Here is a 25,949-nt window from a genome sequence, read left to right on the forward strand (position 1 = left end):
AGCCAATCCAAGACATCTGAGCGACCTAAAAACATAACTGCATTGGAAAGTCATATCATTTCAAATCTGAGGTGCCGGAATGACATTGTTATTAGGGAGCAGACAAGGGTGGAAGTATACTTATTTGGCCAATAGAAAAATACAAGCACGAGGCTTACAGACAACTAAACAACCCAGAACATTACCGCAAACTGGATAACGATCCGACATTGTACTACACAGTGACAATTCCCAACAGGCTGAAATCACTTTTGGCTGATGAATTGAAAACACCGTAAGAATACAAATTTCTTAAACCAAGCAACAAAACTGCCGGGCGCTTTTACCTCCTTCCGAAAATTCATAAAATTCGGTCCGCTGAACTACACACTGCTATTATCCCAGGCCGTCCGATAGTATCAAAGAACAACACCCCGACAGAGAGCATCTCCACATTCCTTAACCACTACCTTGGTGATTTGCCAAAAGCACTCCCGTCATTTGTACAAGATTCGCCCCACCTGCTGAGAATTATACAGGACATTAATACTAAAGGCGCACTACCCTACTACACAATTCTCGCAACACTAGACGTCATGGCGTTGTACACCAACATTCCAATCCCTGATGGTTTATCTTCGATAAAACAAACGCTGTCTAAACACAATGCACAACACTCTACTGAAGTCTACTTGTCTCTCCTTGAGTTAATTCTAACACATAACTACTTCGAATTTGAAGAGAGTTACTATTTACAGATACATGGTACAAGCATGGGTACGCCTTTTGCACCAACCTACGCGAACATATTTATGGGGCTTCTAGAAACAGATTTCCTGTCGCGCTGCACTACCAAGCCCCACACATACCTACGATACATAGACGACATACTCATAATATGGGGACATGGTCAAGACAGTCTAGATAAATATGTAGCCTTTCTAAATTTTGTTCACCCAACAATAAAATTCACATCAGAATCCTCAACTGAGCGCATAAATTTTCTGGACACAACAATATACATTGACAATGGTGAGCTAAACACAACGCTGTATAGGAAACTTTTCGACAAACAACAGTACCTAGAATATACCAGCCACCATCCCAGACATTGCAAACAAGGCATCTTTAAAGGCCAAGCCACACGACTACGTCGCATTTGCGTTGAACACCAAGACTACGTAGATATACTCGATCACCTTAAAAAAACGCTGTCAAACAGGAACCACCCAAACAGTTACCTTCAAACAGCCTACATCGCTGCAACCTAACTTGATCGAGCCGAGGTCCTCAAGAACAACAATGCCTCTTCTTAATGCTCAATTCTCAAACGCACTCCCAAACTTGACTAACATCCTAAGTAAATACTACCCAATTCTCACAAGCAACCAGAAACTTAAGAAGATATTTCCCGACCCTCCCAGAGTAGCTTACAGACGCAACAATAAATTTAAGGATGTTCTTGTCCACGCCAAACTACAGAAAAAGGGGAAGTTGGGAACCAATCCCTGTGGCCGCCCCAGGTGCTCTACGGCAAACACATCCAATCTACTACTACAGTAAAAAGTACAGCGTCGAATTACACACACAAGGTAACTTCGGGGTTCACCTGCACATCAAACAACGTAGTCTACTTTCTAGAATGCGCAGCTTGTAGCAAACAATACATAGGTGAGTATGGACAACAAATTAATACAAGACTCAATGGTCACCGCGCGGGCGCAAAACACAATTTAGCCAAAGTAGTAGCCAGCCATTTTAATGAACATGGTCATATATTTGACAAAGCAAGGCTCTATATACTACAAACAAATTTCCGTTCCCCTCGGGAAAGGAAGCACACGGAATCATACCTCATACACAAGTTTATTTGCCTACACCCGACAGGAATTAATTTGGCACGCGGCAACTTAGAATCTTCAAAAGCGGTAACTTAAATCTGAAACTCTCAAATCATCAACCAAGACACAAAACACATTAGGCCACCAGCTAAATTTAATTCTTAACCTCACCTACTCTTCCATTTCTAAAAAGTTTTTTCGGGCCTACTACTGAATTTAATGTGCTCTTTCAGGTTTTTATGTCTACACCAACTGTACGACCCCTTCTTCCATGTACACTTGCCACCGCCCACTTCTGCGCGCATCACCCTCCTGTTTGTTATACCGGTTTCGGTCCCCCTCCCCCTCTCCCTTCCCTGCCCCCTCTTTTTAACTCTATTTTTTTAAACCCCCTCATCAACACATTCCGAAGTCAACATGCCTTTTTCGGCGCCTCAACCCAGAGTATCGCCATTTCTGGATGCCGCCGTAACGACATCTACGATGAGCGACTGGGGCAGTGCCCCTTCAAAGACCATGCCACTGCCTTTCAGTCACCCAACACACTGCACCACAGGCTCCTCGACGCCACCTTAACTATTTCAGAATTAGTCGACCTACTGCTGCTATGCTACTCAAGTCACTTTCAGCTCATGGTTTTTTTTCTGTGTGTGTGTGTCTGTTTTTCTCGTTTTTTGTTTGGTGTTACTCGCGCACTGACCGCTTGACCGGCCATTCTAATGCCTCACAAACATGCCGCCAACGACTCCCCCTGAATACCTCGTAACCTTTCGCATCCCCAACACGCTCCCAAGCCCCCGTATTTCTTAAAAATTTCATTTTTCTCTTTCTTTCAAGCTCCCCCCCTTTCTTGTCTGTCTTGGTGCCGCCCTGGCTTCCCCCACCCCCCTTTTTTTTCTCTTTTTTTCTTTTCTGCTTCCATTTCTTTTCTTTTCTCCCCAGGTTCCCACTCTCACGCTCTTGTCCCCTCGTCTTGGGAACGAAGCTCACAGACGTCGGACGACAGCGCTTGTTTCCTCTGGTAATCTCTCTCTTTAAAACCAGCCGCCAGCGACAACACCCGCACGTGACGTCACTGCACTAACGCTTCAAAACTAACACGCCGAGGATGACGAGGCCACCTTTGACGAAAATAGGTCCTCCTATCGAAACGTTGACCAGCCTTTCTGAGGCATCTTATCCCTGTTTACAAACTTTATACCACCATTCTTACAAAGAGTGGGCGGGACCAAAACACAAACGTATGGGCAAGCGTTTATATAGTAGATATAGTCCTCCCAGAAATCAAAATAGGATTTGAGACAGACTGTACATTTGGTAAACAAGCAAGGAAGATATAAGGAAAATAAAGTGTATATCAAGCTCTGTTTGGTTAGGATCAGTAATAATGACAAATGAAGGCAGAGTGTTAGGTGACGGCCGCTCACCGTCACCCCTTCGCCGCTCTACGTCTCCAATTTGGCCTGCTTCTCAATTCGCCGAGCGTCGTCCGGAAATCTGAATTATGCAGCTTTTGGAGGAAAAGCTGCATCAAACGACAGGACAGAAATTCCTCCCTCGCGCCCGTATATATTGGTTGTAGTATAAGGTGTACAAGTCAAAGCTTTGATAGACACTGGTGCTAGTGTTTCAGTTATTCACCGAGGACTGTGTTCGCGACTCCGCAAAGTTACGACCCCCTATGATGGACCTGCGTTACAAGCTGCCAAACGGGCCGCCATTCGACTTACCACCACGTGCACTCCTCATATTTCCATTGACGGACTTCTGCATCACGTGCAATTTGCACTGCTAAGTTCGTGTGCCCAGCAGCTCATATTGGGATGGGATTTTCTTTCTGCGGCCTCCGCCTCCATCTGCTTTGGGCAACGCGTTTTCCACATGACCGACATGACGTATTCACTTCATGCAGATGACGCACCACTTCACTTCGTTGCTGCAGATGATACTGCGCTACCACTTCGACATCAAAACATTGTTACTATCACGTCTGATGTCAATGACTGCGGCGACGTGCTCGTATTACCATCTGCACACTGTCTCGCAAAAGGGATAACCTTTGCATCAGGGCTGGTTCGGTTTGATCATGGTTTTGCACTTCTCTGTGCTACAAACCCGACATCCGAAAAGATTCTCTTCCATAAAGGCACTACATTGACGTGCACCACTGAATCGGAGTCTATCTCTGTTGTTTCCTTTGAAGCAGCTTCCTCTGAAATTCCTTGTACTGGACAGGCCGCATCTCCTTCAGCTCTTGCAGCTGCCATCAGTTCCGACCTGACACCTTCGTAGTCACAACAGTTGCTTGCTTTGTTCGAAAAATATAAAGCTTCGTTTGATGCGCATTCATCTTCGTTGGGAAAAACTTCGATTACAACGCATCGGATAGAGACATATGGTACATCCATCGTGCACCGTAGACCGTATCGCGTATCGCTAGCCGAGAGGAAAGTCATTGACGAGAATGTCACCGACATGCTCCAACGGAATGTAATACGCCCCTTTGCTAGTCCTTGGTCATCCCCCGTTGTTTTGGTTCGTAAAAAAGACAGCTCTGTTCGATTTTGTATCGGCTACCGAGCACTTAACAAGATCACATGCAAGGACGTATATCCTATGCCACGAATTAACGATGCCTTGGATTCCCTGCCGGGTGCCAAGTACTTCTCCAGTCTCGATCTGCGTTCCGGCTACTGGCAGATACCTATGCATGAGGGCGATAAAGAGAAAACAGCGTTTTCGACACCAGATGGGTTCTACGAGTTTAATGTCATGCTTTTCGGCCTCTACAATGCGCCCGCAACGTTTGAGCGCATGATTGACACCATTCTTCGTGGCCTGAAGCGGAAGAGTTGCTTGTGCTATCTGGACGATGTTGTTCTCTCCTGTACCTTTTCTCAGCACCTGCAACGCCTGGATGAAGTTCTCACGTGCCTTGGCAATGTTGGACTTCACCTAAACCCCAAGAAATGCCATTTTGCGAGCAAGATGATAAAGGTATTACGCCACATTGTGAGCAAACACGGCATTCGTCCAGATCCTGACAAGGTTTTGGCAGTTCGGCGCTTCCCTCGACCCGAAAAGACCGAAGATTTGTGCAGTTCCTTCGGGCTCGCTTCCTATTTTCGCCAATTCATACGAGACTTCGCCTCAATAGCGTCACCTCTGCACTAATTACTGGATCCTAGTATTCCCTTTGTGTGGTCTCCCAAATGTGAATAAGCGTTCGCCCGTCTGAAACGCGCTCTCACATCTCAACCAGTACTTCGGCATTTTGATGAAGCTGCTCCTACCCTCCTGCATACAGATGGTAGTGGTCACGGCATTGGTGGCTTTCTCCTACAGCGAGACGACACTTTAGGTGAGAGAGTCGTCGCGTACGCAAGTCACGTTCTCACAAACGCCGAAGACAATTACACCATCACGGAGCAAGAATGCCTAGCTATCGTTTTGTCTGTGCAGAAGTTTCGACCTTATCGTCACGGCCGCCATTTCACCATAGTTACAGACCATCATGCATTATGCTGGCTTTCAACGCTGAAGAACTTGTCTGGATGACTTGGTCGGTGGATCCTTCCTCTGCAAGAATACGACTTTACTATTACCTACAAGTGTGGGAAAAAACACCAGGATGCAGACGCGCTTTCTCGCTGTCCGCTTCCTATGACACCATGCAATGGACCTCCAACTGCCATCCATGACAAGCTTTCGCATGACCCCTCTTCACATGCTTTCTCGTTGGCCACTGTAGAGGAGATGCTTGCACATGACAACAGATTCTTCAAATCTCAGCAACTTGCAGATTCTTACTGTCGGCGCATCATAGACCACCTTCAAGGAGCTTCGCGCCCGCCTAACGCACGTCTTCGTTGACAGCTGACGCAATTTAAGATTGACAACTGTGTCCTGTACCGTCATGTGTATCACCCTGACGGTCAACGCTGGGTTCCTGTCCTGCCACGCTCTCTACGTGCTCATGCCCTGCAGGCTTCTCACGATGACATGACTGCTGGTCACTTTGGTTTCCAGAAAACCTATGACCGCATCAAAGGTCGCTTCTGCTGGCCTGGCTTGTCCACCAGTGTAGCGAGATATGAGGCTTTCTGCGCCCTATGTGAGCGTCGAAAGCTCCCTACATCAGCTCCAAGCGGACAACAGCAACCGGTCCCGTGTCCTTCGCCACCATTTGAAGTCGTTGGCATTGACCTGTATGGTCCTCTTCCTATGACTCTCACCGGAAAACGATGGGTTGTGACAGCCGTTGACCACTTGACACGCTATGCCGAAACAGCTTGTGTAAGTTCTGCCTCAGCATCTGAAGTTGCTGCATTCGTACTTCAAGCCTTAATACTGCGTCACGGTGCTCCTCGCGTCCTCCTGAGTTACCGTGGAAAAGCGTTCCTCTCGCTACTAGCAGACGAAGTACTCAGAGCCTCCGGAACCACCCACAAGACTACCTCCAGTTACCATCCGCAAACCAACGGCCTAACATAGCGATTTCACCGCACGCTGTCCGACTTGCTAGCTATGTACATCGAGCCAGACCACCGAAACTGGGACGCAATTTTGCCATTCGTGACTTTTGCGTACAATACCGCCATTCAACGCACGACCGGTTACTCGTCGTTTTACCTTGTCTGTGGTCATTCGCCCTCTTCCCGTTCGCCTTGATGTCTCTTTCTTCGCGCCAACTGTCGACCGATGCCCATCCTCCTGTGAAGAATATGTGTCCCGCTTTCTGCGTTGTCACCAGCTCGCCCGTATTAACACCGAAGCACGGCAACAGGATCGCAAGCAGCATTACAACGCCTCTCACCGCATCGTGTGCTTCCGCCCTGGCGAGTAAGTACTACTCTGGACACCAGTTCAGGCTCCTGGCTTGTGTGACAAGTTTCAGCTTCGGTTCATCGGCCCCTACAAAGTCTTGGAGCAGACCTCACCGGTTAACTATCGTGTAACACCAGTTATTGTTCCAAATGATTGCCGCTGCCGCGCTGATGAGGTTGTCCGCGTTTCCCGTATGAAGTCTTTGACGAGGCGTTCGCCGCCTCTTTGAATTGCGGCCAGTATGGCCGCTCTCGCGCGAGGGCACATTAGTGTGGGAATTTACAAGCTATACTTCGTCATCTGTACATGATCATCATCATGTGGGGTTCATATGGCGTTCTTCTTCATCATCACTTGTGGGGCTGGCTCTTGTGTGATCCGTGCTTTGGGCGTGGTCGGTTCGCCGCATCTCCGATGCCTAATAAACGTCGCGATAACTGCTGCATCACATTAGTACTAACAGGAAACAGAGACTGCAATACAGAATCACGCTTTTGAGACAGCGCAGGGGATAGACAAAGGCCGGTATTTAGTAACTGCAATTCTAGCCCCCGATTTTTTGCACAGGCACAACCCGTGCTAATACCCAAGCACTAGGAAATGTATTAGATTTTAGGGAACTGTGGAAAGCGTTTGAGAGAACAGTGAGAAGTACGCTGACGTACTTAAAGAGAGCACGACGGATACATTGAGTGCCACAAGAAAGGGAGGGTTTCAGGCCGTTGGTTGTTCATTTACACGAAGGGAACAAACACGCCTTCAGAGCTCAAGGACAGGGTGTAGACTACGTTTATTGCCTCAAGAAAGGTATGCCAGGAAGCAGAAAAAAATAGGTTCGTTCTGTGAGATATAGTAGAAAGGAAAGACAGCGACATAAGACCCCAAGAGGGAGAGAACGTTTAGTGTTTATAAAAGAGCGGGGCTTTCCTAGAGCACGAAGGATGACCGCCGGGGTGATGAGAAAAACGGCGAGCGTCGCAGCCGCTCGCGGGCGGCGGCCACAAAAGCGGGCACAGACGAACTATTGAAACAAGGTGCCCCACAAAGTTGAAAACAAGGTATTCATTGTGTGATAGCACATACACCATGCCAGGCTGAGAAGGAAGAATAGTTGACGTGAAAGCATCTTTTGCACTAATCAAAGAACAAAAATGTCCTACACAGGCATCAACACTACTCGAGACATCGCAATTTTTGTCAACGAGACATACATCTACGGCGCAGATGAGTGAGAGGGCACCTTGGTCCTGTAATATTTTGAATTATGCGTAATGGCGGCTTCAGAACTTTAATTGTAGTTGTAGTGATCACTGTTTTGGATAATTTCGCAAGGACATAGTTATAATAGTAATCGTATTTAAAAACTTTATCTGAATTGCTTATGCCATTTGGCACTGAATAAGGCATAATTAGGTTATTGAAGAGAGGTGCGTCTCGAAAGTTTAGGAGGAAAAGTGAGCGAATGCGCTACTGTGCTTGCAATAGTCATGACCTTCAAGTTAAACGAAAAGACAGGCACAGTAAAAAAGAAACGCTGTGGGATATAAAGAAGCTATGAGCGAGCAGATAATTTTTTCAAAGGCCTGTGTGAGTGTTGTGTAGATAGTCATGTTGTGGTGCCGGTGAAGAAAGCAGCGAAGCTAGAAATGACAAAACTAGCGTTTTATTTGGCGAGCTTGTGCCCACAAACAGTAGACCTAGAACTCTCTCAAAGAACTAGGCTGAAAAAACTCGTCGAAAATCTGATCAGCTGTCAAGCGCATCTGCTTTTATACATCAGTCGTCGAAACTTCAATAGCACTCGCGGGTGCCCGAGTATCTTCCAGAATGTTCTACACCATTCGCGTCACGCATATATGAAATGAGATTGCACAAGGTTTGGTGACAACAGACAGCGGATAGAGCCGTCAATACCATTCGAAAATATTCCCGTACATGCAGCCGCATCCTGCTCTGTGCGATAACATTTGTTAGGCGGTGAAGCGTAGTCACTCGATAATGATAAACACGTGTCAATTTATATCAGCAGTGGAACCTGATATCTAAGTAAATGCGAGTGTCAATTTGAAGCTCGGAATATCTTAGCCCCTTGAATAGCGATGGATTCCCAGAGAATCAGCATGCAGAACTAGAATGCGAGGTAAGTGGACCTGACAGCTAATATAGACATATAGGTTCAACAATCAAAACAAAAAAATTGTATTAAGTAAAGATCTCTAATATCATCTTTGAGCACAAGACCAATAAAGTATATATGTATTACCAATGCACGCTTTCGCGCGAAAGTAATTCAGCACCCATAAATAGATTGTTATTAGCGCGAGAAGTGCGTCTATATCGGCCAAATAAGGTCCCTTGCAAAAATCATATCTTTGTACACTGCATTAATTACACCTTCGAAATGAATCGACGCCTCCAGTTGCAGAATTTCTAGGGTAATAAATGCTACATATGGCTTTGACGCAATCATTCAGAAGATCTCCTTTTCAGGCATTCTTTTTTTTTGTTCTGATATGTGTTCAAATGCGTTTTTATTTTAAGGGTAAATGCAGCTGATGCCGCGTTCACACCTCAGTTGCCCTCAATGCATAATTTCTATAGAGCTTTCAGATACTTATTCTTTTACTGGTGAACAGTCTCTGGCTCTGCTGCATTTCAGCCCACGCCTTCGTGAATGAATGGTCACGTTACCGTTATGGGGTGTTTTACGAGCACGGACGCCAGGGACACAAGCTTTTCCCTCAATCCTACTGCGTATTCGGCAGTCAAAATGGCACCCTTTATGAGGTAAGCAACCATCATTAGACTTTTCTGTGTAGCACCCTGCAATGCTTCTATGGTAAGTCATTTTGCTACCCAGTGCAGCGAATAAATGAGACAACCTAATACACTGTATAGTTATCGCTTTATAAATGCGCGTGCTAGCGCCATGTTCATTTACAGACAAGTGACATACCCTCTTTCAAACGTCTGTTTTGTTATTGTTTGCAGAATAAGTCTGCCTGCTTACTGTCGTGCGTACTCATCAACTGCTTGAATTGAGCAACTTCATTTCGGGAAATATGCAGAGAGTGACAGAAATGACTCATCGTATCCGCCATTTCCCTGTCGCGTATGGGCTTACGGAGCTTTCATAGGCACGGTGTAGTGCTCGTCATTTCGCTCTTGCACACAGCCTTTCGATGCTTGACGCTTCTTCTCCATGAAGCTTTCGCAAAGCGGAATACCTATCTAGTTGCCTCGACGCACGTCCGTCGAGCTCAGGAAAGTTCCCTTATTATGCCATCACTTCAATGGAAAGGCCGTTGTACATTATTGGAAGACCTGTCTTACTATTGCAAATCTGGTCAATCGGAAGGCCGCAAGGACACATGCGTTTTTCCTGCTAAGTATTATTTTCAAAGAAACCGTCAGCCATCAAAGAACTGTGTGCGAAGATGTTGTGTGATCCGTGATATGGCCATCATCATTGGAGACATGCAATCACTGCCTGCTTTTGCGCCTGTATTGCTTTGTCTTCAAGCATATCATGAAGCACGCTTGTCTATCGAGACTGGAAGCGAGAGAGAAATTCATTGCATGCATGATAGCAAAAAATAAACCCCTCTGACGTCTGTAGTGTGATGTAGACACTCGAAGGGGCTAAATATAATAAAGCAAGGAATGGGAAAGAAGAGAGCGTATGGAGATAACACATCTGATCCAAAGGAGCCACCAGAGCCAAACACATTCACACACGATTACGATAGTCACTAATGTGAAATATGAGCGGAGCTCTATTCGTGTATTCAGTTTGCAATGTATTGGCTGGCGCGGATGATCTGTCTTGTCGCACGTTGGAAAAGGAGCGAAGTGTCGTAAAACAAGTAACACTCAACCACAACGATAGCGGCGAGCAGTGTCGGCAATCGTGGAAAATGTGATTTGCGGGTTAAACGTGACGGTTTTTATACATGAGTCTTCTGATGTTCCAGAGTTATCGCTGGTACCCGCGCGGCTTCCAGAAAGTACTACACAATTCTCGTCACGCATACAATCAGACGACAAAAAACTTTAGTGGAAACTGCCAATAGATAGCACTATCGATAAAAATACATGGAAGCGGGTCCTGCGTCGGGGAAGGACGTTTAAGGTTTGCTAGCCGATGAAAAGCAGTTACCGAATGGAGAGTAAACGGGTGACACGCTGTACCCAGGCGCCATCTCGCAGGGGTCGTCGCAGAAGGTCACACGTGGCACCAGGCGCGATTATGCTTGTGTTTCATCCTTTCGCTGTTGTGCTCGTTCGCTCGGTTACGCCGCCAACGCCCCCGTCGCTTGCCGAGGGAGAAGGCCATTAGGTGCTGCGCTTTGAAAGCGTTTGGCCTTAGGGTGCAATTTAAATGAGGTAGTCAGATCAGCATCCTCCTTGCGAACAATGAAGCCGCCACCTTCCCAAGTACACTTGTTTCAGCACTCCGTGCCGCTCATTTTGCAGCCAATGTGTGTTTTTTTTTAATTGGATTGAAAGCGTTGCAATATAAGTGGAAACCAGCAGTCAAGTATTTTTCATATCTCGTATGCTCTCTTCCGTAGTAGCGAGGAAAATTTCTTATACGAGATATTGTCCTCGAGACATCTTAGTTGTTTGTTTCAACAGGCTCTTAAGACTTCCCGAATACAACGTCTGTTCTTAAGACATTATTTTTAAAAATATGAATAAATAGCGTGACGGCGATTTATATGCTGCGTTTAACGTTAGTATGTGATGCAAAATTTTGCTAATGTATACGTAATACAAGCGCTTAATTAACGTTGCACAATATTCTACCGCAGGGCTCATAATTAAGGAGCAAAATGATTGGTAATTTATAATAGCGCAGTCACATTTACCACATATCTTTGTAATTGTCATTACTTTGTGCTATGCGTCACATTACCTGAAGCATTCTTTTATTCGATTGCCTTACGTGGTACTTTTTCGCAGAGCCGCAATGCGTAAATAGGCAGACAGAGGCATGGATTTTACAACGTATCTGTAATTTACAATGTGACATCATTGAGCCAACTTTTCTTTATTTCCAGAAGCCACAGCAGCGATGGAATGCATGCTCAGAAAGGATTATGTTTTACCCTGACAAACAATGCGTATTCGCCAACGGCTGCTATGTTACAGAGCAGTGCTATGTGGGCGTAAATCAACCATCCGAAGGCGTCGTGGAATCCTCCATCATGTTCATGCCACCTCTGGGGACTGTAAGATTTTTTGCTGTTAGTTTTGTTCTGTGTATAGTTTTCTTCGCAGCCTGAAATAATGATTCAGAGTCTATAAACTCATCAGCGTCTTCTTAAAATACAGCAAGCGATCAACTGTTACCTTCGCGTTTATCTCATTTTGCATTTCATTACCTTCCCTTAATGTTAGAAGGCCGGAGACTTGTAAAAGTAACATATAACGATAGGGCGGATTTCTAAGTACTAAATATATTCATTTGCGGTGCTCACAGAGGCACCGAAAGCGAATTCTTTGGCAGTATAAGGGCCACAAGGGGCCCTACAGGCAGTTCACAAACCACGGCCTGTTTTTTGTGTTGAATGTGTGTAGCCCATTTCCATTCTAAATAACGGACGTAGTGTTCACTTTCGAAGCCTTAAAAGCAGCAACAATATTCTCCAATCCATCGCTTTACAGTGCTTTGCTATGCACACCAGATGCCGCTATTATGCCAACACACATACTGCACCCAACACGCATAATACATTTGCTTCGGAACTGTGTTAGGTAGCGTTTATTTAACAACTAAACCTTCCTGGTTAAAATGCCGCATCAACTGTAGCAAGCGCGAAGAACTCAAAATATTTGGCCAAATTTCATGCCTAATGAAAATGAATTCTGAAAGTCTAAAATTGTAAGAGTTATTCAAAGAGGTACAACAACCACACATGATTATCTCTAGGTTACAGGATTGAAGATTGAGCCTCTCACACATTGAAAAACATTAAAGGGTTTTACTAGCCAAAAGCACTTTCTGATTATGAGGCACGCCGTAGTGTGGGACTCCGGAAGTTTCGACCACCTGGGGATCTTTAACGTGCTCCTAAATCTATGTACACGGGTGTTTTTGCCCCCACCGAATTTCGGCCGCCACGGCCGGGATTCGGTCTCGCGACCTCGTGCTCAGCAGCACAACACCATAGCCACTGAGCAACCACGGCAGGTTTTCATATATTCAACAAACGTCTCTGTGCTGAAAGCGAGCGCAGAACTTCGACAGCCGCCAATTTAGCATTTACAATTTTCGTTCGTCAGTGAACTTCACGCAATCAGGGATTTTAGTTTTCGCCTTCAAGCACTTCCAAACTTTCTTTTAGCAGAATATGCGCCTTTCTTCTCTGGGAATGACTGACATTTAGCCCACAATTTACGATCAGCTGCTACCACACACGTGATTAATTAAAGTTTGAATATAGAGCAGCAGCTGCCAAAGACATGCTTAAAGGGCCCCTCTCCAGGGCTGGTGATTTTCAGTTGACAAGCGCAGAGAATACAATGCGTCATAACGAGCGTGCCTGCAAAATATTATATCGCTACGCACCGCGCAAAGATATGAAATTTCAAACCGAATGCCATTTTCCGTTCTTCTCGCAGGCGCCGCGTTATGAGCCGCAGCATGACGTACACATGCTAATGCGCCTACGTACACGTATGCACGCTGTGACGTCACTCGTGGTGACAGGTGACTTCGAGACCTATTTAAGGCAACATCTGTTATTTCTGCAATGTGTTGCTAGAATAGACGAATGTTGGAATTGAATGTGGGGCGACCGTCAGCCAGACGCACGAAGGTAGTACCAAGACACGCACAGAGACCGTTATACAAAAGAAATATGCACATGGAAGCAACAAAGACGATACTTAAAAAAAACATAAGCTCTCGTTCTACGCAGCGACCGTTACACTGACACACTCACGGTTCGGGCTTAGGAGCTGAGAATTCGTGGCGATGGCTTAGCGGACTTGGCCACAGACGGCGGGGAAGTGGGTTGGTTGGCCAAAGGACTTTGAACTTATATAAACCATCCAGTGTGTTGAAGGCCGGGCTCTAGTGGTCCATTTCATCAACTGACCTCTGCCAGTAGCCGGATCGCGGATCTGGAGACGAGAAGTCTTTAGCTCCATGCAAGCTGTCCATGGCGTCATCGATGCGTGGTAGTGCGTAGACGTCTTTTCGCATTATCTTACTTAAGTGGCGATAATCGTCGCTATAGCGCCAACATTTTATTTTTCACAAAGACCACAGGCGAAGGCCAAGGGCTGGTTGATGGTTCGGTGACCCCTTTCTGGAGCATTTTGTCCACTTCTGTTTGCATGACTCCACGTTCAGCGTGCGATACACGATGGTGACACCGACAAATAGGATTCGTGTCTCTAGTTTTTATATGGTAGTGAACAACATATGTTTGGCCTAAATACCTGTCGCTTAAATCAAAGATGTCACTGTACGAGTCTAGCAGGAGACGTATGTCCGCGGTCTGTGCAGAGGTGAAGTAAGGTGCGATCATTTATGCAAGGTCATCCGTTAAGGATACAGAGTTGAGAGCTGCGATTAGCGCTAATAAACTACTTTCGGCATTCAGACTCAATGTCAAATTCGGAACTACTTGAAAGGCTGGCCAAAAACATGCCGGCCGCATGCACTTTAGGGCACAGGCTGAAATTCAGAAGCGATAGAACGACGTCGTTATTAGTAACCTTGACCAGCGTATGCGGAACAGCAACGTTGCGGTTAAAATGCACGTCGACGATCGGGCGAAGCAGATATTAGCCGTCAGGATCCTGTGACTGGGCGGTCAGAAGGACGTAACTGCCTCGGGTGACAGACGCACATCGTGAAGCGAGCACAAGAGCGATGGAGCGGTGCTCAAAGCATTGGCGAATTTAAGCAGTTCTAATTGAAGATCGCTGGTTGCGCTGTCGATGAGTGCAGAATGATTGCATAAAAACTCCAATTTTAGGATAACGTCGTGAGAGCAGTTGTGGATCACAGCAAAGAGAACAGAAGTAGGGTGGCGTGCTGGCGTGAGGAACGTCTTTAAGCATTTACTTAGGCTGGCACTTATCACAGATACGCTTGCTACAGTGTCGGTGAGTGCATGGACAGATACGCCGACTTCTCTCTGTGGACAAAGACAGAGGACGTGCTGGAGTAGTAGGCAATGCTGCACCACCTCAACGGCCTGCATTTCTTAGTTTTCTAAAAAGATGTGGCCAAGCCACAGGGGACGAAAGGTGACTTGGCTGCAGCCAACGGGAAGGTGGGCTACGTGTTTGTGGTGAAGAAGACTGGTGTGCGCCCGGCGATGGTGAGCGACTGTGCAATGTGCTCCTAGCAGAGTTGTCGGCGCTGTGACACAGAGCGCTGGACAAAAAAAAAATTACCGATGATTACGTTACTTCCTAATGCGAAATTTGAGCGCAGCAAATAAGCTGTTTCACTTTTTCGATAGATTGAGGCAAAGAAATCGAGCAACACATGTATGCGCTATCACAAAATTTTTTTTATTTTTCGCACGTATTTCATTAACAAAGACTCCAATAACAGTTCTTGACAGTCATGAAGGAAGCTTTGTGGTCGGAGAAATAGACTGTGATATGTTCGACTTGGTACACCAATGCTTGATTCTCAAAGACGAGATCTATACAAGTGCCTCGCGAGGTTGTCACAGCCGTGGGACGCGTTACGAGCGAGAGGAACGGGATGTTCTCCCGCATAAGTGTTAGGAAATTGCTGTTTGTCTTTATGTCAACATTAAAGTCCCCCACTACTAACATCGGTGTGGATCGATGGACGGTTAATGCGAGTTGCAGGAAGTGCACGACGTCTTTCGTGAGTGCGGTAGCGGACTCACGAAAGCGGTATCAGTCGGTCGCTGCTAGCGCTGGGGGGATGAAAGGGGGGCGGAGCTGGTTACGAGGCCGACGACAACGCCGACGCGAAACCCAGGAACGGACGCCAAAGAGCCATTTGTGTAGCCAGCCCTCCTCCACAGTCTCTCCTCCTCCCTTCCATCATCCTCCCTCGCCCGGAGAGCCGACAGCGCGCATGCGCGGCGGCGGAGCAGATTCGTCGGCGAGCTGGTTACGAGGCCGACGACAACGCCGACGACGACGCGAAACCCAGGAACGGACGCCAAAGAGCTGCGCCTCTAAAAAATTCCGGGAATTTCCATAGAAACGGCTCAGGTTGTTCGGCGTGCGATATGTTCAGGGCCACGAGTTGCGACACTATCGGGCGACATGACCAATGCGTTGACAAGTGAAACATATAGGATGTTCCTCCGCATGTCTCCACTCAGTCTGGTTGCGATAAACTGGAGAGAATCGTCGGGGTGAAGCGAAAATAGTAGAAGGGCGTTATCTGACTCTGCTGATTGCGACAGCATGGACAAAATGTGAACCAATGTTTTCAAGTTCCTGGCGAACGATAGCTTGTACGAGAGGTACTGAAGAAGGGGTTGCATCACGGCTACGCGAACAGAAAGCTGCGAGTGCCATCACACCCACTTCACGTCGAACGATTTGCACTACGTCCTCTGCCTGCCACGCATGCTGATGTGCGGGTTTATCTGCACATACCGACGTCGCGGCTGTATTGGTAAATCTGTTGAATGGTTGCAAGACGCGTCGGCTTTTCGCCTGCTCGAGTTGTCAACACACTTTGATGGCAGCATTCATTGTCCAGCAGCTTTTGCGCATGAGCAGGATAAAGGCATCGTCAGCAATGCCCTTCAGCATGTGCCCGACCTCCTAAGCTTCGGTCATGTCGTGCTCAGCTTTACGACAAAGCGCCAGCATGTCCTTGATGCACGAGACATAGGACACCGTGAGGGATTGTGCACGGGAGGCAATTTTACGGCTGGCTGGTTTGCTAAATAACTCTTTAAACTTCTTTTTACATTCGTCCCAACTGGTAATCTCCTCTTCGTGGTTTACGTACTATGCCTTTGCCGTGCCTCGAAGGTAGAACAACAGGTTGGCTAACATAAGCGTGGGGTCCCATCTGTTGATTCCACGTACACGCTAAAAAATTGGAGGACGCTTAAGCTTCGCCTTCAAGAGTGGAACGCGACAGCGTTCCCGTCGATCCGCCAATGGGTGTAAGACAATGGGCTACAGGGCAACCATCACTTACGAGGCGCCCCGCATCAGACGCGGTCAGCGTCGAGCCATATGGTCGAGCAACGCGGCGTTCGGCGCAGCAACGAAACGTGCGCCTGAGCAAGCGGAGCGAACCAAAGAACTCGGTATCCCGGAGGGGGAAATGATGCAGGCCAGCCAAACGCCGTGATCGGCACGGGCAGAGAGATAGAGTCCGAGCCGCGACAGCTCCAATGCGCGCGTGGCGCGCCATCTGTCGGGGCAGCGCCGTACATGGAGAGGAGGGGGTCTTCTGTGTTTACCGCAAGATGGCTCTCCGTGTGCGGAAAGCGCAGAAGAAATGCAGCGAAACGCACTTCGCTACTCGTGTAATTGCGACTTCTGTAAGTTACATGTTCATAATTACCGATATACACCACAGTATAACTTTCCACGGCTCGTTTCGAAGGCAACACCGCATTCACTAGAGGCGCGTTTGTACCTTTTGGAAGCATCGAAATTGTGGTTGAGTGGTAGCGTCTCCGTCTCACACTCCGGAGACCCTGGTTCGATTCCCACCCAGCCCATCTTGGAAGTTGCTTTTTATTTATGGAGTGCCTACCGTGATTTATCGCTCACGGTCAACGCTGCAAAACGCCGACGCCCGACGCCGACGACACCGGCTTTTCTGCGACACGAGCTCCTTAACGCTATCGCGTTAATACATCGCCACTCACTCCTCAACGTCGGCTCCATTGGTCCTGCAGAAACCACAACCGAATTGTACAGCGTCGTAGCTGGCGGCGGTAACGCTCGAGGCGGCAACGACGTTGATCCCGCGTGCTCATGGTCGTCAATGGTGGGGATGGAGATGCGACGTACACTGCGGAGCTCTGTTTCCACTTCTGGTTCTCCGCACCTCCCATCAATACGTTACGGGAATGTTGGGAGTAGAGAAATTCTGTATTTAGAATATATACATAAATAGAGTCAGTGTAGTTAAAATGTCTGACCTCCAACAACGCGCAGCAGCCAGCGTCTCGCGATCGTCTTCTTCCTTCCCATTCTTTTATCGCTCCTTAACAATATAGCGAAATTCATGCCAGTAACATCAGAATCGTTGAAAAAAATGACAGTCACTTAAGAAAGCGAGAGCTTAATGAGATCACGGGTGCACCATACCAATTATAACGTGACCGTGATACGTGACATCCTGCAGTGTCACGCGTCGTTCACAATCCTACCTTATTCTTCGGCAATCCCCCTTGCTCTAGTTTGTAACAACGTAAGTTCACCTCAATCCTCTTGCTAAAATTCGCACAAACCTTAACCCAATTTACACCCCCTGAATTCATTTTAGTGCACAATAATTACCCATAATTTCTAAACATTAACTTTGTTATTCTATTTACTACGTTCTTTATAACTACTGACGCCATACTAGGTGGTGACGACGTCACATCGATTTTTGGTACCACTTGTTGTGGAGTACGCTGGCGTTTCTGCCTGATGGGACGTTGTGTTAAGGCGCAACCAACAGCGGCGCCAGTGAGACGCAGACGATTTGACGTGTAGAAATGGAATCGGTCTAGGGAGTTATCTTGTTTATGCATCAATGTCTATCTAGTAATTGTTGTAAATACATCTTAATATGTGACTTCTACAATGTAACCAATTAGTGGAGGTGCGGGGTACCCACCAGAAACAACAACGGAGCTCCAGAGTGGCCGTCACCTCAATCCGGACAACATCACGGACGAACTAGAATGACGAACCCACCACCTCCTGCCACTCCTGCAGCGTCGCACATTGTCGTCAATCACATCCGGACGCCGAATCTGTACGACGGAAGTGCTTCAGAGGACGCCGAGGACTGGCTTGACCATTTTGACCGGGTTGCCAACCTCAACGACTGGAACCATGAGCGTAAGCTACGCTACGTTTACTTCGCTCTTGAGGATTCCGCGAAAACATGGTTTGAGAACCACGAGGCGACACTGACGTCATGGGAAGAATTTCGTAGGCAGTTCCTCATTGCCTTCGCCAGGACGGACAGGAAGGAGAGGGCGGAGTTAGTGTTGAAGGCAAGAATTCAAGGCCCGAATGAGCGAGTGACGGCGTACGTAGAAGACATGAATCGGCTTTTGAGACGTACGTGCGGACCCTTCTATGAATGAAACAAAGAAGGTGCGCCATCTCATGCGAGGCGCAAAAGAGAAAATCATTGCTGGCCTCATTCGAAATCCGCCGACGTCACTTGCAGAGTTCCATGACGAAGCCACTACTATGGAAAAGGCCCTTAAGCAGCGGGCCAGGCAAAACAACCACGACGCCATGATTTCAAGGGAGCTCACTGTCGTTACCCTCTGTAACGACGTTGGCGCCTTGCGAGAACTCATCAGGGCTGCCGTGAAGGAGGAACTGCAGAAGATGCAGACAACTACTGCCCCTGTGGGACAACATTCCGTTGCGGAAATGGGGCGCGCTGAAGTCCGGCAGGCCGTCCATATTCCTGGACAGTACGAGGCACCACAGCAGGGACCGCACGCCGAAATGAATTACGCTGAAGCAGTATGCCGTCCGCCACCCTCAAGTGCGTGCAGCATGGTACACCCCACTCCACAAATGGGCGTATGCTTCAGGCCCCCTCGCAGCCCACCGCACATGACCGAAGCAAGGACTAGGACGAGAGACGTCTGGCACACAACAGACTACAAGCCCCTTTGTTTTCATTGTGGCGTAGCCGGACGCATCTACAGAATGTGTCCTTATCGTCATGTGGGGCTCCGTGGATTGTCGCCGAATGCACCTCGCCCACGACCTGGTGAGCGGCCGCCGGAAATAGAGAGTTTTGTCGCGAATCGTCGCACTGTTGATCAGCCATGGCAGGAGCCCCGGTCGTCGTCTCCTACTCGTTAGAGGTCACCATCACCAAGCCATGCCTTTACTCGCGACGCTCTGAGACACCGCTCGCCTAGCCCGGCGGGTCGGGAAAACTTGAGTTCAGCGCCCTCCGGTGGTGAGGCCGTGGACGACTACCGTACGCAAGATCCACCGCTACAACGACAACGACGAAAACAGAACGACGCAGACGTACAGACGGAGTCAAACACCTTACGAGAGGTAGTAACGTCAAACATTCCCGACACCATAGACGACGAAGAAATAGCGGCGTTAATCGACACTAAAGCGCATACCTCAGTTATCAGCGTGGACCTTGCCTGCAAGCTGAAGAAAGCTTCTACCGAGTGGACTGGGTGGGAGATTCGCACTGCAGGAGGTCATCTGCTAACCCCGGTAGGATGATGCACATTGTGAGTGAGCATTCGTGGGTTTACGTACCTCGGAGATTTCATTATCCTTCCAAGCTGTTCGGGGGACCTAATTCTGGGAATGGACTTTCTGCAGGCTAATGGAGCTGTGATTAACATACAAAACTCGCGGGTAACGTTTTCGACGGCACAGGCCTTAGCAGGGAGCAGCACTGATGACACGTATGTCAACGCTTTGAGGATTGTTGACGAGAACATCACAGTGCCGCCAAGGAGCAGTGTAGTGACCTTCGTCACCTGCGACGCATTCGATGGCTATGAGGGTATTGCCGAGGCAAATTTCCCACTGCTGCTCGAAACACACATCGGCATCGCTCGGGGCCTGGTTCAAATACAGCATAAGTGCTCGCAAGTTTTGTTGACAAACTTCAGCCATGAGTATCAGCACGTCCCTCAAGGTACAGCTGTGGCATTACTGAACGGCGTTGCTGAGTTCTCTGACATCGGCACGTTACAAGATGCAACAACTGATGCCAGCCTGAATACCGGCGTCCACATTAATGCTCACTTAGCAGATGTACAGAAGGATCAGCTGCTGGGCCTACTGACACAATTCTTCGGCTGTTTTTCCACGGAATCCAAAATCCAGCACACTTCTGTTACGCACCACCGGATCGTTACAGAGGAGTCGGCGCGGCCTCTTCATCAGCATCCGTATCGCGTGTCACCTATGGAGTGGGAGGCGATGAAGTGTCAATTTCAAGAAATGCTAAATGATGACGTCATCCAGCCGTCGACAAGTCCGTGGGCATCGCCTGTCGTACTAGTAAAAAAGAAAGACAACACACTCTGCTTCTGCGTTGACTACAGACGGCTTAACCGAGTCACGAAACGCGACGTTTATCCCCTGCTACGGATCGATGTTGCTTTGGACCATCTGCGCCATGCTCAGTTCTTTACTTCGTTCGACCTAAAGTCAGGCTACTTGCAAATCGAAGTGGACGAGAGTGACCATGAAAAAACCGCCTTCGTGACTCCCGATGGGCTGTACGAATTTAAAGTGCTGCCTTTCGGTCTCTCTTCCGTTCCTGCTACGTTCCAACGAGTGATGGACACTGTACTCGTTGGGCTAAAGTGGCAGACGTGTCTAGTGTACCTAGACGATGTTGTGTTTTCCAGCACGTTCGTTGAACATCTCGCCTGGCTACGAAGTATCCTTACCGCAATACGCAAGGCCAACCTCCCCATCAAGCCTGAAAAGTTTTACTTTGGCTTCCAGCAACTCAAGTTTCTAGGCCACGTGGTCAGCTCCCAAGGAGTACGACCAGACCCAGAAAATCTCGCTGCCGTTGCCGAGTTTCCTCGTCCTAAAGACAAAAAGTCTGTTCAGCGGTTCCTGGGCCTCTGCGCTTACTACCGTCGTTTCGTTGAAGGCTTCTCAAGGATTGCTGAACCGCTCACGAGACTGACGCGACAGGATGTGCCCTTTGCGTGGACGGAAGACCAAGAGCAGGCCTTCACCGAATCGCGTAAACGCCTTTAATCCGATCCAGTGCTGGCGCATTTTGATGACACCGCGGCAACTGAAATACACACCGACGCCAGCAACGTAGGACTCGGGGCCATTCTGGTTCAATGGCAAGATGGCACATTATGTGTAATTGCGTACGCGATTCGTAGTCTTACAAAAGCAGTAGCTAATTATTCAACGACCGAAAAAGAAAAAGCAGTCGTGTGGGCCAAAAGCAAGTTCCTACCCTACTTATACGGCCAGCCATTTCGAGCGATTAGCGATCACCACCAGCTCTGCTGGCTTGCCATTCTACGAGATCCGTGAAGTCGCCTCGCTCGTTGGAGCCTCCGCCTCTAGGAATATGACATCACTTTTGTCTATAGATCCGGCAATAAGCATAGCGACGCTGACTGCTTGTCACGTTGTCGATGTTCTGTACAAGAAAAATTTTGAGAACAGCCAGGAAAGGTTCCTTCTCGTCGTTGCGACGGCACTGCGCGAGGTAGTTTTGCAGGCGTGTCACGACGATCCCTGTGCCGGACACTTAGGCTTCGCGAGGGCATTAGCGTGCATACGGCAAAACTATTTTGGCCAGACCTAGTTTCGTCGGTTCAGCGCTATGTGCGAACGTGCCGTGACTGCCAGAGGCATAAAGTTCCACCCGTCAAGCCTGCCGACCTCCTTGAGCCTTTGAATCCGCTTTCGGCGCCGTTTAAGCAAGTGGGAATGGACCTTCTTGGGCCGTTGCCCGCGTCATCTTTGCAAAATAAGTGCATAAACGTGGCAACTGACTATTTAATTCGCTGTGCGGAGACGAAAAGTGTGACGCGGGGAACTGCTGCTGCAGTCGCCAGCTTCTTCTTCCACAACATCGTGCTTCGCCACGGTGCACCCCCTGTACTCATCACTGGCCGCGGTGCAACGTTTACAGCGGAGTTATTGCAACAAGTCGTCACTCTGACGCACACGGACCCCCGAAAGGCCACAGCCTATCACCCCCAAACTAAAGGCTTAACGGAGCGCCTAAACAGAACACATGCTGACATGCTCTCCATGTACATTGATGTGGAACACAAAACATGGGATGAAATTTTGCCATACGTCACGTTTGCTTACAATGCCGCTGTGCAGGAGACCACCGAGTTTACGCCATTCGAGCTTCTTTACGGACGTCGCGTTGCAATCCCCTTAGACGCCATGCTCCCGGTAGACCACGGAACCACAAGGAATGACACCACTGAAGATTTCGTCGAGAAAGCCGAGGAAGCTCCACAGCTTGCTCGGAATCACATCCGCACCCAGCAGAATACCGACGCCTACCGTTACAACCGGACCCGACGGAATGTCCACTACTTACCAGGCGACCGCGTGTGGGTGTGGACACCTATCCGACACCGTGGGCTCTCAGAGAAATTGTTGCGCCGCTGTTTCGGCCCCTATGAAGTTGTACGCCGCCTCAGTGATTAGAACTACTAGGTGGTGCCTCAAAGCTCTGATCCTGGTTCGAACCAACGCCGTCCCGCACTAAAGTGGTCCACGTAGTAGGGATGAAGGCGTACTACGCACACGAGGGATAAGCAACCCTCACAAACCACTTCAGCGTTGTGTACATTCCTGGACGTTTTTTTCCTTTCATGTTGGCACTCTTGCCCATAGTGCGCGCCCGCTGCTCTTGAAGCGACCGGACCGGTCGCCTTTGAAAGCGGAGCAATGACGCGAAATAAGTGTGCACGTGATGATATGGGACCCTTAAGGCGAGAACGACGAAGTTCGTGGTTGTGCGCGCGCTCTCCGAGGACCAGCCAACACTAAAGGCCGACGTTTTTTCGCCAATATGTCGGTGCTAAACAGTTTTAGTTGTAATAGCTGGGTGAGAATATTATTTGTAGCCATGAAAACACCAGCTGTCTAGCTTGTGCAACAAAAGCTTTCTGCACTGGACTCACTATAACAAGTAATGAATTTCAATAACAATACCTCATTTATAGCAAGGAAGAACTTGTGATTTCGACTTCTGCTATAACTAATAACCAAAAAAGCTAGCCGTTGTCCCTTCACAGTAAGCAACGCTGTTTTTACCAGACATTCTCGACACCACCTCTAGCACACCTAAACTGCACATTTTACCGGAACTAATTGATTCTTGCACTCAATTTTGCTGCTCACCACTAATCGTTACGAATGTTCACACTCTACATTTTAATATGCCACTTTGTTGTTTTGTAACGTGTTACAAACAGTTGTTGTGGTTTTGTATTTTTATGCGTACCTTGCTTGAACCTTAAGCCTGCACTATGTATTGTTACCAAGCGGTGCTAGAGACCAAGCTGTGGGCGGCAGTACAAAAGGCGAGGACGCTCGCTGATATCACGTGGACTTATTCTATCTACTATATCAGTGGATGCGTTGTAAATACCCTGTAAATATATGTGAAACCTCTCTTCTCCCCATAGAACTTTTGTGGGGGTTGTGAGCTCTACGAGACTCACGACGGATTTACGCAGCGGGCGCTCGTTGGCTGAATCGACAACGCCAGATAAAGGCGAGAATGATCCGTGTACGTCATCGCCGTGCCCACCATCCTACTGGCACAACCGCGCGGCCCAGCAAGTTTTTGCGGCAAGGATAATACCGATGTTCAAAATGTGTTTCAACTATACGAACTCTTGAGCGCCAGCAATCACTGGCACCAGACCTTCATACTCGCTAACCTTATCTTTTACCTCGCGGCAACGGCACTCGTCTGGTTTGAGAAGCACGCAAGGAAACTCACCAGCTGGAGCTTTTGCAGACAAAGGCTGACTGATTTGTTTGGGAAGCCTGCTGCCCGTAGGCGTGCCGCTCAGAAAGACATCGCGTGCCGAATTCAGATTTGCGCTGTGCCTTCTGTCACAAATATTCAGGACATGCTTTGGCTTTGTCCAAGGCTGATGGGACGATGTTGGAAAAGGGAAAGGTCATGCACATCCTCAAAGGAAACACGGAAAGCGCGTTTACTGTCCTCTTAATCAAGAAATCTTCGACCATGCAACACATCATTGCTGTATGTCATCACTTCGAAGAAGCTTAAACCCATCGCATTGCCCACAACTTTTCGCGCCTGCCTGACACTACTGTAACATCTACCTGCAAGGATCTTTGTCTCCCACGCTTGCCAGCTGCATCCGATATTATTGAGCGTGTCGGCCACCGGGAGATTGACGCTGCCTCTCGAGTTCCTCCGCAAGTTCACGGCCCAGGCGATTTCTACTCCTCAATATCCATCATCCAGACCGTTGCTCGACAAAAATTTGCCAAAGTTGGACTCCAGTCGCTACCCAGTGAACATATCCGACTATCGCTCACCAGCGTGCCTTATCTACAACGATGTTTGTACTCTCGTCGTCTTCACTGAAACCCGAAAAAAAGGGCGCACTTCTGAAGATAGGCGATTCTGCGACAACTGCGGACGCGCTTGACAAATACGCCGCCATTATCGCAGTTCTTGGGATTCCAAACTTTCCCGAGCTATCGAAATACCCAGTGCCCATCTGGTAGTCCCCGCCTGCCGACACAACTCCAAGAAGGCACCGCTCTACCATCTGTACCCGCATGACCAAACCGTTTCCCTTGGTCATTCCCACGTCTTTGTCATTCCCACGTCATTCCCACCAAATAGCACAAAAATAAAGCAAAAAGTATGGTGCGGTTTCTCGTTTGATCTAGCGTCGTCTAGCACCAGGATGGCAATGGTGACTTGAGTCTGTAGCCAGTGGCTGTCGTCACACTAGACTGCAAGTGCTTATCAAAACGTTCAAAAGATAATTAACAATGGATTAATGAGTAGTTTAACACTCACGCAATAGTGCCTAGAAATTCCTATTTTTGTACCCTGTGCTTATAACTAAATATTTATTGTGTTCTGTACTATGTATGCCTAATTTTGCTTTTTAACAACTGTAAATTCTTCCTTTAGGGTGCCTATTTTGTTTTGAAAGTATAATGGCAACATATCACAGAACATAAGCAATGGCGCAGTCAGGATATTTTTTAAGGAAGGGAGAGTGAAGGATGCTAGGCAGATTGAGTTCTGGTAGAGAGAAATTTCGGGCAGGAGAAGGGGTGTCACGTGCCTGGTGCGCACAAGCCCTTACCACACGACCTTGGCAAAGGCAATGCAAATATGCGTTTCCATCGTCATTATCAATGGAACTTCGGTGACTGTTTGCGATTTGCCTGGCACTCGTTATCGTTACCAATGCCAGAGAAGAAAATATCCAAAACACTACATCGTCAGTGGATGCGCTAGTGCGTTTTAAACTGCAGGTGGCGATTTAAAAGGGCAAGGTGCCACACTTCATGAAACGCGAAGTATAGACCAAGATTGTTGACCAAGCAGAGAGTGTTGACTGTTGACGCGTT

General features: G+C 48.0%; 1 protein-coding gene across 2 annotated transcripts in view; it reads left to right on the forward strand.

The window, feature by feature from the left end:
* The window catches only part of LOC135907490 (calcium-activated chloride channel regulator 1-like), a 435,567-nt gene that overhangs the window by 107,845 nt on the left and 301,773 nt on the right, over positions 1-25,949 (forward strand). For both annotated transcript variants that reach the window (XM_065439176.2, XM_070541068.1), the window contains exons 5-6: positions 9,307-9,434; positions 11,711-11,881. In XM_065439176.2, the coding sequence (XP_065295248.2) occupies positions 9,307-9,434; positions 11,711-11,881 (299 nt within the window). The remainder of the gene's footprint in view (positions 1-9,306; positions 9,435-11,710; positions 11,882-25,949) is intronic.

The sequence above is a fragment of the Dermacentor albipictus genome, chromosome 6, assembly GCF_038994185.2.
Source record: "Dermacentor albipictus isolate Rhodes 1998 colony chromosome 6, USDA_Dalb.pri_finalv2, whole genome shotgun sequence".
Taxonomy (NCBI): Eukaryota; Metazoa; Arthropoda; class Arachnida; order Ixodida; family Ixodidae; genus Dermacentor; species Dermacentor albipictus.